The following is a 19,711-nucleotide window of genomic DNA, read 5'->3' on the forward strand; positions in this document are numbered from 1 at the left end:
TCAGAGTTGGGAGCAAGGAAAGGTTTATTGACCAGCAAAGCCTCGTTTGAGAAGGTGAAGGAACTAAGTCTCAAATCCATCTCAAAAATAGCTACATGTTATCATAAAACATCCAAGGTAAAGGTTACGCTCCAGAAATGGTACTTCTCTAAAGAAATCGTTTGGTAACGACATGCCTATGATGGCTCAAAGCTGCACATGGTAAAGGTCCTTCTGGAAAATGTATTTATCATGGGCCCGGCTATGTTTTAGTTCTAAACTTCTATGTGAAAAATAACCAACCTACCCTTCAGATTTCACTGACTCTACTAACTGCTTTAAAGATACTAATAGAACTTTATGATAAACCACTTCCGGTGAGATAACATACAGAAGAACCATGTAAAGCTTTAACTCAGACCCCAAATATGCTATAGTTAAAAATCTTCATTTAAAAATTAGTTGGAAGAAATACACTGAAACACTACAGGACTGTCTTAAAGAAAAAAAACTTTGTATGACTTTAATGACATGCTATTTTTAAGAAGCAGACATTTTAAACACCTTTATATTCTTCAAAATGCTGTTGATGAGTTGTCTTTCGGGATGGTATCAGGTGCCATTAAAGAGATCCTTGTTCTTTGAATCAGCTTCCTAGTTACTGTGGGAAATGCTGTAAGGCAGGAGTGACTGTCTGGTGTTGGCAAGTTACTGACATTTGTGACACCGAAATCCTCTTGGCACCTGGATCTTATGGCATGTGGGATCAGTTACACATCTGAAGAGTCACTCCAGTCGGTCACAGTCACTAAGCTGCTCTTCAGGGTGCTTTGTTCATCTTGAAGTCCTGTGCAGGGGGGGAGAGAGAGGAGGAGGAAGAGGAGGTCCCAGTGATTAAATGAGCACGTTGTCCAGCCTGTAAACACCCGTAACTTCCTACTGCAGTTTATCACTCAGTGTGTCGTGCAGGCGTGTCCACCAGCCCCCCACCCCCAGCTCCCACAGAGGTGCAGGAGACTACAGTGCCATGTGACCACGGAATGGCCGAGTCCCTCGGGTACTCTCCAGGACCCTAGCAGGTGCCCAGCACCTTCCCTGTATTCAGCACAGGGCCGGGAGGGTGACACAGCTCTCAGTTCATTTTTGTCGTTGCTGTTATGGACTCGGAGTAAGTAGGTGGTACAGAAAGAAGAACAAAGTTAACAAACCAACTAGGGATTAAATAGTACAAATAGGTTTTCTAGGGTAAATGAACTTAAAAATTGTCTCAGGCCTTTTGAAATAGTATGGTGCCAAAAATTCCACTTGAGTTTGATTTTAGGTAGTGTGTGTGTGTGTGTGTGTGTGTATGTGTGTGCTTGTTGTTATTTTGAGGTCATGGCACTGGAAGAAGAAGGAAATGGGTTCAGACAGACCTCTCTGCCCTGTGAACTTAAGAGTCACTGTACTGCAGACACAGCCTTGGCCTTGCCGCTATTAGGATGGACATTCAGACACAGCACTTCTGGTCACCTAATGACACTTCCAGAACAGAGGTCGAAGTTACGAGCTGACGGGGTGAAACCAAAGGTGCGGCTGACACAGGGGTGGAGGGAAAGGGCGAGGTCAAGGGTAGGGGCAGTGATGGTTCATTTTACAAAGGAGGGTGGGCGAGAGGCATGGCTGCCAACAGCCAGAACAATGGTTGACGTCAATGTGTATTAATTCAAAATTGCAAACACGGCTACAAAAATACTGGCGAGAGGGCAGGAGAGGTGCAGGGAGTGGAGAAAATGGGCCAAATCTTCATCTGTCTGAGCAGGACATGAACAGCTAAGGCCTAGAGCTGCTCAGTCTAGGAGTCGTGGTCAGTCCAGGACCCCGTGACTCAGGCAGGAAGGTGTTCAGCGGAGGGGCAGACAGGACGGAAGAGGCCGGGGTGGGGGAGGGGCCCTTCTCTCCAACGGGACTTTCACCACGTGCAGCAGTTACCGTGGTGAAGAATATAAATAACATTTTCTAATTTTAAAAATCGAATGCATCAGGAGTTAAGTCACTGGACTCATGCAGACTCTTGGACTTGTCCAGGGACGATTCCGTCACTTGTCACTTATCCCACTGGCTGTAATGTCACAAGAGAAATCTTCCTTCAAAGAAAATAAAAATACTTAACCCATAACCAGAATAATTCAGCAAGACTATGCCAAATGAAAGGCCCCGTTCAAGTATAGGATCAGAAATTTTACTTTCATAGGGCACCTGCATAAGGAGTATATATATTTACACGGGCACTTTGAAAACTAACATAAAATTTAGCCCTGGCTGGTGTGGCTCAGCGGATCGAGTGCTGGCCTGTGGAGCAAAAGGTCGCTGGTTCGATTCCCATTCAGGGTGCATGCCTGGGTTGGGGGCCAGGCCCCCACTTCAGGGCATGAGAGAGGCAACCGACCACTGTTCTTCTCACCCATCATGTTTCTCTCCCTCTCTCCCTTTTCCCTCCTCTCTCTAAAAATAAATAAAATCTTTAAAAAATAATATAAAATTTAAATACTAAAGATCAGGCCTGAATTTAAATAAGAATAACTAACAAATGCACACAAATCAGCAAGTTGCATACATTCAGTCCTTATTAAAGTAATATAAAGCACCAAGGCCCCTGTTATGCCAACAGTGTTTTGGCCTGAAGACGCACAAATCAGTGCAGTTTAATTAGGTGTTTATAAAGATGAGACACAAATAACTAGAAAGTGGGCCAAGCTTCTAAGCGACACCAAAGCGACAAACCTTCTCCTCTCAGCCCGGGAAGGACAGGTGCCCCCCAGGCAGTTGGCACTTGAGTGGCGTGGGACTCCTTCTTCACGGGTGGGGGTTCTCTCTGCTCTTTCCCGTCTTTCTTCCCCAGGGACTTGTCCTCCATCAGGGATGATATGTCCCAGTCGTCGTCGTCCACATCTGAGCACTGGAAGACACACACAGAGAGCAACGTCTCTTAAAGAAGAGGTGCCGGTGGAGCCCCTCCATCACCCTGTCGGCCAGACCCAGCTCCACCGGCAGCGCGTGAGAGGAAGCTGGGCACCTGAGGATCCCTCCGCTGGTCACCTCTGGGGCGCAGTGAAGTGGAGTTAGAAATCCGTGTTTTAAAAACAGAGGGGACCCCTCTTTGTGTCTTGCTCTACCAATCATAAATTTAGAAAACTCCAGAAACATTACATTTTAGAAGTAAAGTTAGGACATTTCTTAACATAGAAGCAAGGCCGTCTGTGGAGCCGTTACCTGTGATGAATGGGAATTAATCCCCAACCAGAAGGACCATGCATGTCTACCCCACCCTTTCTAAGGAAGACATGTGAGCTTGGCCTTGAAACACGTGGCTTTTTGTTACATTTGGCTTGTGTAACACAAGTGCAGGAACTAATTGAAAGCGGTTTGACAGAATGCTCCAGAGTCCATGGATGAACAGGGAAAGAATCAATGTAAGTGAACAATCAGGAGAAAGTGACTACCACCGGAAGCCTCTGTCAACCGCAGGAGCTGTGCCCGGAAATGCGAAGGGAGATCCGCATCCACAGCAGCGCTTGCTTCTGTGTCTTGGGTGCCGACCAGCTCAGGATGCACGAGGGCCTCTCCTCTGCTCCGGCCGGGGGGCAGGGGGCTTGGGCTCTGCCCTCGGATCGGCTCACACATCTTTTGGAAGGATTTTTCCACTGACTGCCAAGCTGGGTTAAACGCTGAAGAGTCTGTTGTATTCCCAGGTCACAGCATGGGAGCAGAAAAGTCCCTGGACTGGGACGTAGAGGCCCCAGATTCTGGGCAGTCACAAGGTTCCAGTTGGGAATACACCCTAGCAATCCCGAGACACCAGTTCAAAAGAACTTGTTCACACCCACGTTCATAGCAGTGTTATTTACAATAGCTGGGTGTTAGAAACAGCCTAAGTGCCCATTTGTAGATGAGTAGATTAAAAAACTGTGGTTCATCTACACAATGGAATATTACACAGCAGAAAGAAAGAAGAAGGAATTCCTACCCTTTGTGACAGCGTGGATGGAACTGGAGAGCATTATGCTAAGTGAAATAAGCTAGTTGGTAAGACAAATATCATATAATATCACTTATAAGAGGAACCTAATGAAAAAAATACCCTGATGAACAAAACAGAATGAGAGACATGGAAACAGGGAACAGCTGCCAGAGGAAAGGGGGTGGGAGAATGATGGGAAGAAAGGGAAGGAAGTAGTCAAAGAACATGCATGACTGACCATGGACATGGACAACGGGGTGGGGATGGACTATGGGGGTGGGGGCTGGGCAGAGGAGGGTAAAGGGGGAAACTGGGACAATCGAATAAACAAGAATAAAAAAGAAAACAAGTTTCAGTGTGCAAATCACCTAATATCTGCAAGCATCAAATAACACACGGGATAGGATTCTGAGAGCCTGGAAAGCCTGATAAGTAAGCATATGACATGCTATTACCAGTTCTCGTTCCAAGATTGTCTATGGGAGGGGAAGAAGGGCAATACTGAAAACGAGCAAAGGTAGAAACCTCACCCTCTAGATGACGAAAAATAAAATTAAGGTGCATTCATTAAAAGAGGAAATTCTCCCTATACGTTTAGCAAGTAAAAGTACTTTCACCTTTAGTTCTTCTTTGAATTCTCTTCTGATGAAGGCCTCGGCGACATTAATCCCACCAACTGGCTTGCTCACATTTCTTTGATTTGAAACTGTCTTTTCAACTTTTTCAGTTAATGTTTTAATGGCAGTTCCTATAGGATCAATAGAAAATAGGAAAAGTGTTTAAAAACTGGTATCTGTCTTCAGTTCCAAAATAACCCAACAAGCAAGTCTGAAAGACTCTTGGCTTTGCAAGTAACTATGTACTATCAACATAAACTCAACTGATGTATTATGGGGGTTAAAAATGTCACGTTAAATTACTTATTATCCTTTGAAAAATATAATGATCCTCTAGACTAGAAGTAGTAAAATTTTCATTTTAAACCAGAGGAGGATGGTCTCATTCAAGTACTGATCATAAACCTCAATTTCAGTGAGGTAACCTGAATGAAAGAAATACTCACCTGGGTATTTTCAAAAACAATATTAATTATTTTAAATGAGTTAGTTAATAGTTTATGGAATTACATAAATACACATATACATATAAATTATATGCAATATAATAAACAAATTACAGCTGATATGGTTAAAACATACTTTAAAAATTCCTTCAAGAATTTCTTTGTTGAAAAAGTGAACCTGAAGCAACACTCCCTTAGACAGGTGAACAGCCCTCAGAGACGGGGACCTGATGCCCCTTCGGAACAGCCCCACCTTGAAAAGGCCGCACAGAACGTACTAGAAAAGCCATTCTCAGTCACCCAGTTTTACAGGTTGTATTGTGTCTCTCCAAATGTGTATGTTGAAGCTCTAACCCCAGTATTTCAGAGTGTAACCTTATTTAGAAAATAAGGGCCTTTAAAGAGACAGTCGAGTTAAACCGAGGTCACTGGGGTGAGCCCCAGCCCCGTATGACGGGTGCCCTTACAAACATAGGACAGCTGGACACTGATACACTCACTGAAGGAAGTCGACATAATGACACACAGGACGACGGCCATCTGCATGCTAAGAACAGAGCCCCAGGACAGGGCCCTGTGGCCTCCAGAAGGGACCAACTCCGCCACCCCTGGTCTTCCAGACTCTAGAATTCTGAGATGAAGCATTTCCTTTGTGGAAGCTGATGCAGCCGCAGGAAACTAATACACCTGGGCGTTCCTGACTCCCATCTCTCCCTCCACCTGAACATCAAGGTGCCGCTAAGCCCCGCCCACTTTCCTGGGCGGCAGCAGCTGTGCGGAACCCCGTCCTCCCCTCAGCACACGTGCAGCCCAGACCGCCAGTGCATGGCACCCCCGGTCGAGAACCAGTGCCCCCCGCAAAGTGTCCCAAAGGATTCTCAATGGCAAGAGCTCACCCGTGGGCTTGGGCGAAATGTCCGAGTCCTCGATTTCACTTCCTTCGGTCCAGTCAGTATCACTTTTCACAATTTTCCTTGCGAAGCCACTCTTGCTGTTTTTGGAGGACTGCACGAGAGGTAAGTCTGGGGACGTGTAAGCCTGGATGAGGTCACCAGCATCCAGCTCCTCCTCGGAGCTAAAGGGAGGCGTCCTAAACAAAGCGAAACCCAAACAGGGCACAGTGTTCCCAAGCCTCAGGATTTGCAAGGGATAGGCCTCTTCACTCGGTCTCTTAACGCGGTTGGAACCTTCTCAGGTAATTCCCAAGGTGCACAGCCAACACCAGTGTGGCCACCAGGCAAGGCGGCGGCAAGACCCAGGATTTGTGCAAAAGGCTGAAGGGTCATTTCAAATCCAGACCTGCCACCATGCGGCGTATTTGACAGAGTGGAGGCAAGGACGGCAGCTCCCCTCTAAACCCAAACTTGTACATTCTTAACGTTCTTGGTTTTCACTCACCCAAGAAAACTATTTCTCGGTGGGGGGAAAAATAGTTTCGGCAATAAACCCCTCCACCTTTTAAAATAGGGTCCTTATTTATAACTTATCTTTATACTGCATCTTAAAAAGTGCTGTTACAATCTCGTTTGTGATACTGTCCCATGAATTGTCGCCCCATTTAAAGGTCAAATAAGAGTTCAGAGCAGTGCTCATTCACCTAAAAAGTACTCACTGAGCACGTGGATTCCAGACATTGTTCGGTTATCCCAAATCCCATGAGATAAAGCTCTTCCCGTGACATTATGTACACAAAAAGTGCTTTTGAAGGGTAAATCATTATTCAGATGGTCTCCACTATATTATATTTCTACTGTCTCTACTACATATATGCACACATAAGGCCTCAAGGAAGAGATCGAGAGGATTAACATCTCTGGAATAAGTCAATAATGATGAAATTTAATTATGAAATTAGTTCTACTCATCACCAATAACAATACCTATAATGCGTTGAGTGCCAAACCTATGTTCTTGTTAAATCGTCAAACTATCCTGTGCAAAAGGCAGCACCGGCCCATCTTACAGATAAGAAAACTGAGGCTTCACACTGGTAAGCCACTGAATCGATGGCACAGAGTTAGCAAGTGACTGAGGCGGGAATTTTCGTGTTCTATGAGAGCCTTGGCATGCTAAAGTACCACTTGACCACACTGGCATGGATCCCGCCGTTAGAAGTCATCACCATTCCCTTCATTTACTGAGCTCCTTGAAAATTACTGAACACGAAGGGGGATCATGGAAGCGATTCTGGGTGGTCCTACGTCTCCCTGGAGGCCACAGTGCAACAAGTGCTATTAAATTATGAAATAACTAACGAAGACACAAAGAAACGCCTTAGAGGAATAACACATAAATTATAACACTGAACAGTCAGGGCTTTGGTTGACCGTAATGCGTACACTTGTTTACAATGAAAGAAATGGCCAGTGAAAAGAGGTTTTTAAATGACCTCCCCCGCCCCGCCCCACCGCCCCAAGTACTCACGTAATACTGGAAGACTTCCTGGGAAAATGATCTTCTATGACATTTTTCTTAATTCTAAAAAACAACAGAGAACTACTTCTAAGCAACCTGAGTCAATAAGGTAATACAACACAAATTTCCATGGAATTGGCGATTTTTGCATTCGATGTGCATAAGAGAGGACGAGCAATGAACGATGAGTCCCCACGCACCAGTGAGAGGTGGGTGGACGCGGCAGCTGTGACTCTGTGGCACTAAGCACTGCTGTGGGCTCCGAGTCTGTGTCCCCCTAAACCCACATGTTGAGGCCCTACCCACCCCCCAAAGTGATGGCGCCTAGAGATGGGGCCCCTTGGGAGAGAACTGAGTTTATCTGAGGTCACAAGGGTGGGCCTATGAGGGGGTGAGTGCCCTTGTAAGAAGACAAAGAGGGTCCAGATCCGCCCCCCCCCCCCCACTGCCAGGCCAGGGCAGCTAGGAGGCGGCCATCTGCCAGCGTTGGGATGGACCTCGTAATGACCCGGCTGGCACCCTGACCTCAGTGTCCAGCCTCCAGAAGTGTGAGAAAATGAATCTTGTGTACACTGCCTGGTCCATGGTATCTTACTAGGGCAGCCCGAGCTGACCAAGACAAACACAAACAAAAACATTTTAGGAGTGGGAAATACTCACTTTGGAACAGATGTTCTATCCGTGAAAACGGGCCTTTGTTTAACCAACTGTCTGCTTTTGGAAGGAAGCTGTATTGCTTTGGGTGTTTCTCCCATTGAAAAAGTGTCCAGTTGAGACGCACTGTTCCTGTCTGGAATAGTGTGTCTCTCGTGAGTCTTAGTGCATGAAAACGCAGGAGAAAGACTATAATACTGGCTATGCTGGTGCTGAAATGAGCAGCCCATCTCTAGGGTCTAGAGCCCACACTACAGGGTTTTTTTTTTTTAACGTAAAAACAAAATTTAGCCCCAGCTGGTGTAGCTCAGGGGATTGAGGGCAGGCCTGCAAACCAAAGGATCATAGTTCGATTCCCAGTTGGGGCACATGCCTGGGTTGCAGGCCAGTTCTCGGCAGGGGACGCATGAGAGGCAACCATACATTGATATTTCTCTCCCTCCCTTCCCCTCTAAAGATAAATAAATAAATAATCATTAAAAAAAGATGTTTTTAAAAAATTAAAAACCCAACAACATTTACTGGTTCAAACGGTAATAAAGTTTCAAATTAAGTGCCAAAGTTTGTGAACCATTTAAAGTCATGGAAAGGTGGTTCGGTTTCCCTCCCCTCTGCAGAAATGAAACGGAAGTTTGTGACAGGCTTACCTGAAGACAGTGACATTCTCTCATCAACTTTACAGCTGACCTGATGTTCAAGGGTTTCTCGAATTTGCTGAAAGTTAGGTATCTGTCTTTCCAGATCACGTCTTTTTGATTCCATGGTTCTGAGCACTCTGTGCAATTGATCACTTGAAATACCACGTGTATCCTGAAGGAATAAAATGTTGAGTCAACCGGTTATCCTGGGATGTTTTTCATTTCATGTGTATTTGTCGGCATTCACTGTGCCAACCTTTCATGCTTTCTGCCACATGGAAGGTGGAAGATGCCCCAGTATATAACATCCTGTGTGGGTCCCAAAGGGAGCTCACGGTGGGCACATGAGGCGCGTAATGCCCGTCTGTGGCTAGTCTGCAGAACTCGGCTCTGGATGCACAGAACATGTGTGTGACTGGTTGACCAACAACGCCAGGTGTATGGTGAGGCCCAACGAGCCCACGAGGGCGACAGGAATTCCACAAAGAGAGGCTATCGAAGGCGCCGGCGGCCAGAGGAGGCTAAAGGGGAGGACCAGGCTGTGTCCTGCAGGATGGGTGGAGTCACAGTGAAACAAGGGAGTATTCCTGTGGGGAGGGCCTGGGGCGGGGCAGGAAAGGCAGGGATTGAAGCAGAAGTAGTCGAGGCGCATCCAGGGCCTGATGTCCACAGGGAATGGGTAAGGAGCAGAAAGGGGGACTGGATGCTAGCATGCGAAGCTTAAAGATTATTGCATAGGTAAAAGAACGCCATCAGAGGTTTTCAGTGATGAAAATAGCATAATTTAAAACGCAATGTGAGAACATGCGTCTGGATTTGATGACAGAAAAAACTCGTGAAAAGGCTGCTCATTCAGGAACAGTGTCATTCGTGCTCCCGTATCCCAACACTCCCCCTGCTCCCAGTGTTTCAGGCTACAGGAAGTGGCCCCGCCTTCCACCCAGATGCCCCGGATACAAATCATCAGATCAAGCACCACCTCCAGAGAGAACAGAGGAGTTTTCTCTGACCTCCGTTATTCCATCCCCTCTTCTTTCCCTTCACTGCAGGTCCCACGATCGATCAATCCTCGTGGATCTATACCTGTCCACATGAACAGTTGTTCGTTGCCTATCATTCTACACCCTGCAGCCGAATGGAAATACCCAGTACTGTCCTGACGTCGATCCTTCCTAATTAGTATGCAAAATTTAGGGCCATTCCAATTGGAATCCCCATAGGGGTTACTCTGGAACTACAGAAGCTGTTTCTAAAGTTCACTGGAAAACAAAATATGGAAGAAGTGCCAAGAATTATTTTGAAATAAGAAGTCTAATGAACAAGGCATGGCCTATGACAGATATTAAAATATAGGACAAAACTATTGCAATTAAATCAGTAGGCTGTTGGCAAAGGAATACAAAAAAGCAGGATAAAACAGATGAAAGTCCAAAAAAATCCAAATGTATATAGAAATTCCATATCTGATAAAAGGGCCATTTCAAATAAATGGGAGAAGAGTGGATTATTTAACAAATCATTTTGGGAAAACTGATCCAACTGGAAATAAGATTAGATCTCCAACTCATTGCTTCCAAACTTAATTGTTAAAATCCTGATAGAAAAAGAAGGCAATAAATGTTTTTATAATCTTGGGATGAGAGGAAATGTTCCAAATAAAACATAAAACCCCCAAACCATATGCAAGCAGCCGACATGGAAACTACGAAGCAATTCACACAGGAATTACTACCTTCATGGATGTGTCTGATTTCCACTGCCCTGAGGGTGGTCAAAATCCACCCAAAAAGAGTGGCAACACTAATGTGAAGCCACAGAAACTCGCACACTGACAGGGATAGTGTAAACTGGTACAAACTTGAGACAAACTTGAAGAACTATTAGGTTATACCTATTCAAATGAAACCTGCACACTCTTAGACTCTGCAGTCTCGCTCCCAGATAGATGTCCAATGAAAGGAATGCCCACGTCTGCCAAAAGCTATGTATAAGAATGTTATGGTCCAAAAGAGCCTCAAACTAGATATCCAAATGTCTGTCAACAGGAGAATAAATAAAATGTTCATATTCAGTCAATAAACTACGACACTACAGATCACTGCTAAATGAAATGACTGATACGAATTTATAGACAAAAATCATAAGCAGAAGAAACCACCTATAAAATGCTACGTGACATATGATTTCACTCACAGGAGGTTCAAGGACAAGCAAAATTAAGTCAGAATAGCCATTATTTCTTGCTGACTAATAAGGAATGATATTCACTAAGGAAAGGCAAAAGAGTGTCTTCTGGGGTATTGAAAATGATTGATCTCTTGATCTGGGTGGTAGTTACAGATCATACACACATACCCACACACACAAACTCAGATAAATCCTTATACACACACATACATGCATATGTATACAGAAATACATGTGTGAACACACATGCACACCTATATAGACACATATCTGTGTATACACAGACCTATTTACACAAACACCACACACATTCATACACATAAACATGCATGCACATGCATATGCACAACCCATTATACATGGGCACATGCCTGCACATACATGTATGTGTGGACAAAAGAAGGTTTACAATTGTGAGTATACAAACCACAGAGTTTATTCTTGTACTGTTATTAATTATTTATTCTTTTCCATGCTAACAACTGTAAACCTACCTTTGCCCACCCCTGCACTTTTGCACACAAACATGTATGCACACACATGTGCAGTCAAATACACACATGTAGGTATACAAATTCAAGTTGCTTCCTTAAGATTCATGCATTTTATGTATGTCAATAAAAAGGTAAAAAGCAAAGAATATGTATATCTCTAGCTATCTCTCTATCTATAACATGTACTGGAACCATTCAACCCAGCAAAAACATCAAAGTAGAATTCATTCATCCATCCATTCAACAAGGACTGCTTAAGTCCTTCTGACGCTGTGGAAGGCAACAATTTGGAGTTAACAGCGGCCCCGCTGCTGTCCAGGTGCCAACTGGGCTCCTTCGTCACCAGCTGTGACCCGAAGCTAGTCCCTCCGCCCCTCTGTAAAATGGAGGTGATATCGTCACTCACCTCAGAGATCTGTGTCTGTGTTTAAACGATTTAACATCCACGAGGCTCTCAGAATGGTGGTGCACTAACCTCCAGTTTCCTAATGTGGACAGAACTCACACCCCTCCTTCTCGTCTCTGATTCTTCCTTACTTAGAAAACAAAACCAGCAAATATTCCAAAAATGAATGAACTTACTGCATTGATCCCTAAGGTTTCCAATTTTCGCACCAAGCTCTGCTCCAAGATTGTTCTTATTTTCTTAGTGAGAGAAGGATTATTCTTCAAAGCTTTCCTGAAATGGTTCTTGTGGTTATTTAATTTCTGTTCATTTTCCCTGCCTGAAATGAGGTTTTGAAAAATGTGTTAAGAAAGAAACAAATACATTAACTCTCTAAATATAAAATGATAAAACACAACTTTTAAATGGTAACCATTCATAATCTTTTCAGTTTGGGGATATTTTAGTCACTCAACACAGTATATGATGCTTAAGGACTATAGCTTTTACAATTTTGTTAAGTCAGGGTCGATAACTCAAATGTCTTTAAAGACTCTTTCTTAATCACTTAACCAAATTATAGCTAGATAAATAATGCAAGAAATGTGTCTCTAAAGAAGCACAATGAAAAAAAACCTTACTTAGAAGTTTAATGTTTTATTCTGAAATTATATTATTGCTCCTGAATAATTCATTTCTCCTAAATTCAGTTAGAATTTATATAACATTTTATGAAGAAAAAGCTCAATTTATTTTAAATAATTAAGTTTTTATATAGTAAATGTAGTGGAAGTTGAGTTGATATAAAATTTCAAAATGTGAAATTATCCCTCTTAAAATATTTACCAAAACGAAAAAGAGGTTAATAGAAGTCTTAGGCAAAGCATACTTTGTTTAAAACAACCCTTAATTAAAAAGAAAGAAAAAGTTAACAGGCCAGGTTCTTCTAGCTTTTCCTTGCCCATTCCTCTTTTATTCCCTCACTCAAACATGCCTAGTTCAAGAGATTCCGGAGAAGGGGTGTAATTACATGACCTTGAAGATACGTCCTACATCAAAGGAAACAGAAAGCTTAATGAAAAAGGCCTGATGTCTCGCAGTTGCGACCCCTCCTTGAGGTCCAAAGGCAGACCTGGAAGGCACAACAACGTCTCTCATTTGGGAGTCCAGCCTTCTCATCTGAGCAGGGGCATTTCACCGAATCAGGGTAGCCCCGGATGCCACGGCCTGGGTCTGGGGCTGTAGACACCCCTTTCCCCTGCGGCCTCACCCACCTCAGCAGGCGGCATTTGTAGGTACCGGGGCACCTGGATTTGCAGACCTTCAGCAAAATGCCTTTGGTTAAGATGTTTTCTAAAGGCTAGTTCAATTCCAGTAGTGAAGAGTAGGTCTGTTCATCGGCAACCAGTTTTGCTGACAGCAGAATTCGTCAAATCACTATTTGTACATTAAGTAAGAGGAAATATCCTGCTTGGTGATGTTTTCTATCCTTGGCTACTGCGGGTTGCTAAATCAAAATGATAAAATTCTGTATGATTACACAGGATTAAATGTCACAAGGAATCTTACATGTTGTCCTCTCGGCACTTAGGCTGCCGTCTTTCCAATCACTACTCTCCAGGATTCTGAAACCACCCCAAATACCTCTGTCCTAGAAACTGACCATACATCACAACCTAGAGGGCTCAGCCACAGTCACAGCTGTGTTGCTAACTCTGGCAGCTAACTGGCCACCGAGTCTACAACTATCCAGGGCTAAAAATAAAAAAGAGGAACCAAGAGACAGTCTGGGAGTCAAGGTGCTACAGCTGATATGCAGACACGCCCTGTCCTGGTCCCGCAGAGATGGCCTTTCTGGCCAGTTTCTGGGATATACCAGGGACCGCACAGAAGCAGGGCTTGAAGAAAAGATGTGGGCCCTGTGGGACATAAGGAGACCTGCAAGGGCCCAGGGCTGCACGGAATGGTCACAGCTCAGAAGAGTCGTAAGGTCTTTGGTGAGAGCCGCTGAATTCATTGTTGACTGATCTGGGTTCACCTTCAACCAGGACAAGTTCCTTTTGGTGACTTAGTTTCCCCAATGACCACGGGTGAAACATTTCCTTCTGTTCTCTAATTCACTTTCTATGTTGGCAGTGGCTTTGGAAAGCCACTTATGAATAATTAGAAGGCCCCTGGTTGGAAAGATTCTTCCAAAGCTGTAGCTGGCTGATGGGAGAAGGCAGAGTGGACAGGAAAAAGACGACGAAAAAGAACAATCAAGTTTTTAGGTAAAGATGGAATTAATCATTTGAAGACCAACAACCGTGGAAATTTTTAGTTAAAGCATGTATTGCTCACCAAGATGAACAGAACAAAACTCCTAGACGTCAACACTTCCTCTAATTGCAACGGTGAAAGCTTATGAAAGCTGATGGCCAGCCTTGGCTGGTGTAGCTCAGTGGATTGAGCACAGGCCTGCAAACCAGAGGATTGCGGTTCAATTCCCAGTCAGGGCACATGCCTGGGTTGCAGGCCAGTTCCCTGCAGGCCAACTCCCAGCAGGGGATGCACAAAAGGCAACCATACATTGATGCTTCTCTCCTTCCCCTCTAAAGATAAATAAATAAATAAATAAAATCTTAAAAAAAAAAGCTGATGGCCAATGCACAATAGCCTATACACGGTCGGTTCTATCAGCAGCACAACATGGCATTTGTGGGAAGCAAATAACTGCAGCACAAAGCGAACGGTAAAAACCAAAAGCAGAACTTTTGTTGGAAGGGACTTTATCAGGTAGTAACGAACCTCCTCTTTTTCACATGAGGACGCCAAAACCACAGAGATAAAGACCTGCCCTCAGGCTGCCGGCTAGTCCCGCAGGGCCTGGCCCAACTCCATCACCTTGTTCTTTGTGTTCAACTACAGAAAGCAGAAAACCCGGACTTCACTCCAGCCTTGGCATAAATTGAACTTGAGGACTTGGGGCAAGTTCCTGGTCTTCATTTCAAGTTTCTGAATAATAAAACAGCCTCCAACACTGCCTCCTGGCCCTCACATCCTCTCACACTACAAACAGCCAGACCAAGGACACCTCCACACAACCGCCCACGGGGAAGGATGCAGAAACAGTCTTCTCGAGGGGCTGCTTCTCAGTGACAGCCCGAGTTTTGCAAACTCCTGCCCAAGGCATTCGCTGCACGGGCATTATCTGCAAAATGTGAGCCCAGGCTGCGGAACTGGTCGGTGACAGTTGTTAACCTGCTGCCAGCAGGCAGGGCCTGCCAAGGTACCGCAAGGACGTGGGAGCGGTTTCTGTCACACGGCATTTGGACTCTGGGGTGTTTTTCATGGCCCTCGGTACTTCCTCCCACGAGAGCTGCGTCTGCACCCAAGGAGAGTGGCAAAGATTTTCTCTCCCTCTCCGATTCTCCAACTGTGGCAACAATCTACGATGGTGTTTGCGGTCAGAGACCCCAAACTCACTCCCCAAGTGCTCCGGGTAGAAGAACTCTCAAAAGAAACACGGGCAGGAGGATGCAGTGGGTGGAACCTGGAGCCCAGGTGGCGATGGTGGACCAATCAGGATCCCTCTTGGAACCTAGCTGGCTCATTTTGTGTGTGTGCGCGCGCGTGCGCGCGCGCGCGCGCGTGTGTGTGTGTGTGTGTGTGTGTGTGTGTGTGTGTTTTAATGAATGTGAACTATATGACCCAAGGCTCCAGTCTGGACCTCTTTCATGAACCTCCTGACACATCTCATGAATTCTCCAGAGAATAAGATATTTAGTGTTCCATGCCTCAATAGATGATATGTAAGCAAGAGAAAGCATGTTACTTGAAACTAAAATGAAAAGACACAACATATAGTTATGGATATCTCTGATTTAGTCACTTCTCAATTTGTAGCCTTGTGAAAGAAATTTTGAAAAGTGTCTTCTGGAACACAGAGGTTATCATAAATATTAAGACTTCATGTATTAGAATATACCATTTTGCAAAATCAGTACCCTTATAAATATTAAGAGTTTGCTTTCTTCTAAAAAAGTGATAGATGATAAAACATTATTATTTCTAAGGGGAAAATTATGATAAACTGATTCGAATATAATTTTCAAAACCACAAGTCTAGCATTAGAAAACATCTTAATAAAATGTACAGTGACTTTCATTAGCTTCAAACACTAATTTCTAGAAAACGATTTTGAGAACTGCCAAATAAAAGAGTAAGCAGCAACATTTTAAGTATCTCCCCCAAACCTATAACAGCTCCCAAATTCCACCAAAAACATTATTCTGCACATAAATAGTCCACATTCAGAGCTTAAATATGATGCTTTCCTTTCTATTAAAACAATGCTTGAAGTGGACATTTCACCCGTGAGTGAGTTCCTGTCACAGATCCAGGGTATGAGAAATAACCACCGTGACATGAATATTTTCGTAGCACCTGGCACCCAATATGTGTTAACTTGTCATGGGATCAGAAAATATCTGCCCTGATATAAAGGCTTAAATTTGTTCCCAGGTTCCCTGGCACAGGGGACTGAGAACACAGACAAAGCAGGGGGAGGTCTAACAGCACATTAGGGGAGAGGGGGACCGTGCACTGCATGCAGATTGAAAACACAACCCAAACCTCACTGTCTTCCCTCATTTGGACACAGTGTGGTAAGAACCCCTGAACCGCACTTTCCAGGCTCGGGTTTTAGCAGCGGGACATCACCTGTGCAGGGATGTGCCCAGAGCAAGCCCTCTGTTACCTTTTTCTTCCTCTGAAAGTTCTTCTATTGGCTCCAGTATGTGCGACGAGAATGCCTGTTCTATTGACGAGGAAACATAAGGACAGCACAGACAGGACAACAGCAAAGTGAGATTAGTTTCCTTTCAAACCGCTCTGAAAGCTGCACTTCCACAGTAGGCTAGTCGTGTCTAAGACAGCGAGAGCTCCCTGGGAAACAAACAGTGTGCGGAGGCAGTGGGTGAAAGAAAGCGCTCTTTCTCGTGGCATCAACTCTTTCTCCATCTTTTCCGTCGATTCCACTCTCAGGGCATTATATTTTTAAATAATTAAGTTAAGGCTTTGCATTCATCCACCTTGTGCCTGATAGGATTCTTTTATTGCCCAAGGACACTGCTGAACTGGGTGGCTAAATAGAAAATTAGTGAAAATATTCGATTCCCAAAGATAAAAACCATAAGGAACTTCCAGGGCCCTGGGATGCCCACTTCTCACAAGCACCAGAGTCTTCAGGGGGTAGGACCAGGCTGGTAAAGGGCAGAAAATAGGCGTCTGGAGGGCCAGCAGCCCGAGGGCCAGCACCAGGACTAAGACCCACTCTTCAGTACTTCCATGTCCCCAAACCATGTTTCAAAACCTACTTCTGCTCCGAGAGGCACCAGGGCAAGGCTGCAGATAAGTGACAGAGGAAGGTGGCCTTTTCCCAATCCCACCCCAGAACGGTGGCAAGGAAGACATAGGTTACTGTGCAGACTGGAAACCCACAGGCAGCCTGGTCAAAGCCAAACCCCACTCTGTCAATAAAGAGCAAGTCCCTTCCAGGGAAGGTCAGGCTGTGACTGGAGGTCTAACACGGCAGTCAGGCATTAGGCCTGGAATGAAATGGAACCAGGGAGTCTCATCTGGCGGGGTGCGTGGTTCACTCATCTTCGGCTTGGAGACTGACACGGGGTACCTCCCCAGGGAGCTCTGCACCTGCTCCCACAGGGCAGAGGTCATTTCATTCCGCCACCAGACCCCAGAGCACATGACAGGTGAGATTAGCAGTCTCACTAGCAGACAACGACCGGGGGCTCAGCAGGTTGCCGGGCATGTGGTTCGCACGTTATTAACGCAGATTTAATAGCTCCCACGTTAAAAGTCTGGCTTTTAATTTATTAAAGGGTATTTCTGGTAGTCTGTTGTAGGCATTAACAAACACACACATGCATATAATAGGTGTATATATATAAAATGTTTATGTATATACAAACAGGCTCTTTTAGCTTGGCCAGTGACCTTAGCCAACATATTTCACATTGGCTATATGGGAGAAACGCATTTCAAACTGCTTTCACATACGCCTTTGGGACACAGACCCTCAGCAAGTAGGGTGCACTGTAACCTCAGACAGGAACGCAGTCCTGCTAAGGAGCACCAAAGTCCATCCGCGCACCACAACTGGGGGACACCCAGGTTTAAAGACACACAAACAGACTGTTGGGCTAGTCTGAATTCCTGGAAGTAGAAATTTTAGGACAATCAATTTTAGGGTTTTTTTATGTCACACGGGGTATTATTTTATTGTACTTCATGAAAACAACAAAAACAAGGTTATGGGGTGAAAATTCTATACAATCTCAAAAATCTCAGATGCATAATTATCATCATTCTGGTACTGCAATAATTCTGTGACTCAGTTCTCTTGAGCTGGGAAAAACTGCCAAAATTCTGACTTTTCCTGGGGTGGTACACAGGGTGAGGCCCCGGGGGAGAGGCGGGTTGCTGCACCTGGGCTCCTCCTACAGAGCTGAGGGAGGGAGGGAGGTGGACCAAGGCCCAGGTCCCAGACCAAGAAGGCTCCCACCCCACGAGGGGCGGGAAGGGCCTGCCATTCTTATGCTTTACAAGCCCCAGGTCCAGCTTCTGAAAGCCCCAGTTCCTGTCCTGAGCTGAGATCCCCAGGATGGGAGCTGAAACGCCCAGAGGCTTGGGTCTCCCTTCTGAACTTGCTGGATGCTTCCAGAAAAATCCTTCTATCAGAGCCCTCCTACCCTTATGTCCAGAAGAAAACCTCCCGATCGGCGCGCAGCCCTTCCTCACACTGGCTGACGTTGCTGGGCTTCATCATCCCTACCCTTCAAGCCAACACTGAGCCGGCGCCTGCTCAGGGCACCCGCTCCAAAGGGCCTGCCTCATCCAGCCCTTTCTGCAGCCCAGGAACCAGCCATCACTATTCTGCTCAGCGGGCAGCCACACAAACCCATGCCTACTGCTTTATGAGTCAACTGTGAATCCGGACTGCCTGCCTCCACACTCCAGGCTGTTGGCCACAACGCCATGATGTCCTCACTCCTGGCACTCTCCGAGTCTGTCTTCTGGGTTCTCTAAACAGTGCTGCCATCCACCCAGTACCTGAGCGCATCGTGCTCCGCCCGTGCCCTCACCCTTGCCCCCCCAGCCCCTTACCCAGCCTTGCCACCAGTTCCATGGAACAACTGTGACGTCCACTCCCGTTGGCTCCATCACTGCATCCCGATTCCTAGCTGAGGAATCTCAGGCAGACTATTACTAACGTCCCTGACTGGTCACCCCAGTACCAACTCTGAATGCACATGGGTCAGGCTAAGCTTCCTGAAGCCCCATGCTCGCATCTAGCCTTGTCCAGCCTCGGAACATTTCGTGGCTACACAATGCCTCAGGAACAGGCATGCACAGATGTAGTCAACTCAGTGGTTGCCACAGTCTCAACCAACCTCATTTCCTCCAAATCCCTTCTGCCCACCTGCTCTGTGCTCAGTCACATCGTGCATAGTGCTCTCCTGCTACCTTCTGCTTCTGTTTTTGCTTGGTTTCAGCTAAAGGGCGCAGCACCGCCACACTCCCTTCCCAGGGCAGCCCATGTCTGGCAACTCATCACACAGTCCCGGAAGATTCGGAAGTGCGCACCCCAGCTCTAAAGCTCCACAGCCCCCTGCCTGTCCCCTCCCCCTGTAAGATCTGCCAAGGGCTCCGCAGCAGCCTCGCCTCAGTCCTGCTTCTTCTCTCGCTGGTGTTGTCCGAGAGTGCTGCCTGCTAACCCTCCTGCCTACAGACCTCCGCCTCAGAGTCCGTGTCTCAAGGAACCCAACCTAAGACCACGAGTGACCACGACAATCTTCACGCTGCAGGACCTCATGGAGCTTTGAGACGGAACAGAA

The 19,711-nt window shown here is 45.6% G+C and overlaps 1 protein-coding gene across 6 annotated transcripts in view; it reads right to left on the reverse strand.

The window, feature by feature from the left end:
- Positions 1-19,711, reverse strand: part of DZIP1 (DAZ interacting zinc finger protein 1) — a 48,967-nt gene continuing 29,256 nt past the window's right edge. For 2 of the 6 annotated variants that reach the window (XM_037057560.1, XM_037057559.1), the window contains 9 exons: positions 16,555-16,617; positions 12,013-12,155; positions 8,759-8,921; positions 8,118-8,247; positions 7,467-7,520; positions 5,938-6,132; positions 4,597-4,735; positions 2,743-2,917; positions 1-826 (listed from right to left, as the gene is read on the reverse strand). In XM_037057560.1, the coding sequence (XP_036913455.1) occupies positions 750-826; positions 2,743-2,917; positions 4,597-4,735; positions 5,938-6,132; positions 7,467-7,520; positions 8,118-8,247; positions 8,759-8,921; positions 12,013-12,155; positions 16,555-16,617 (1,139 nt within the window). In that variant the 3' untranslated portion in view covers positions 1-749. The remainder of the gene's footprint in view (positions 827-2,742; positions 2,918-4,596; positions 4,736-5,937; positions 6,133-7,466; positions 7,521-8,117; positions 8,248-8,758; positions 8,922-12,012; positions 12,156-16,554; positions 16,618-19,711) is intronic. The other 4 variants (XM_037057563.1, XM_037057561.1, XM_037057562.1 and 1 more) reach the window with 4 other exon arrangements.

Source organism: Sturnira hondurensis, unplaced genomic scaffold (genome assembly GCF_014824575.4).
Source record: "Sturnira hondurensis isolate 20B ecotype Veracruz unplaced genomic scaffold, ASM1482457v3 Scaffold0009719, whole genome shotgun sequence".
Classification (NCBI taxonomy): domain Eukaryota; kingdom Metazoa; phylum Chordata; class Mammalia; order Chiroptera; family Phyllostomidae; genus Sturnira; species Sturnira hondurensis.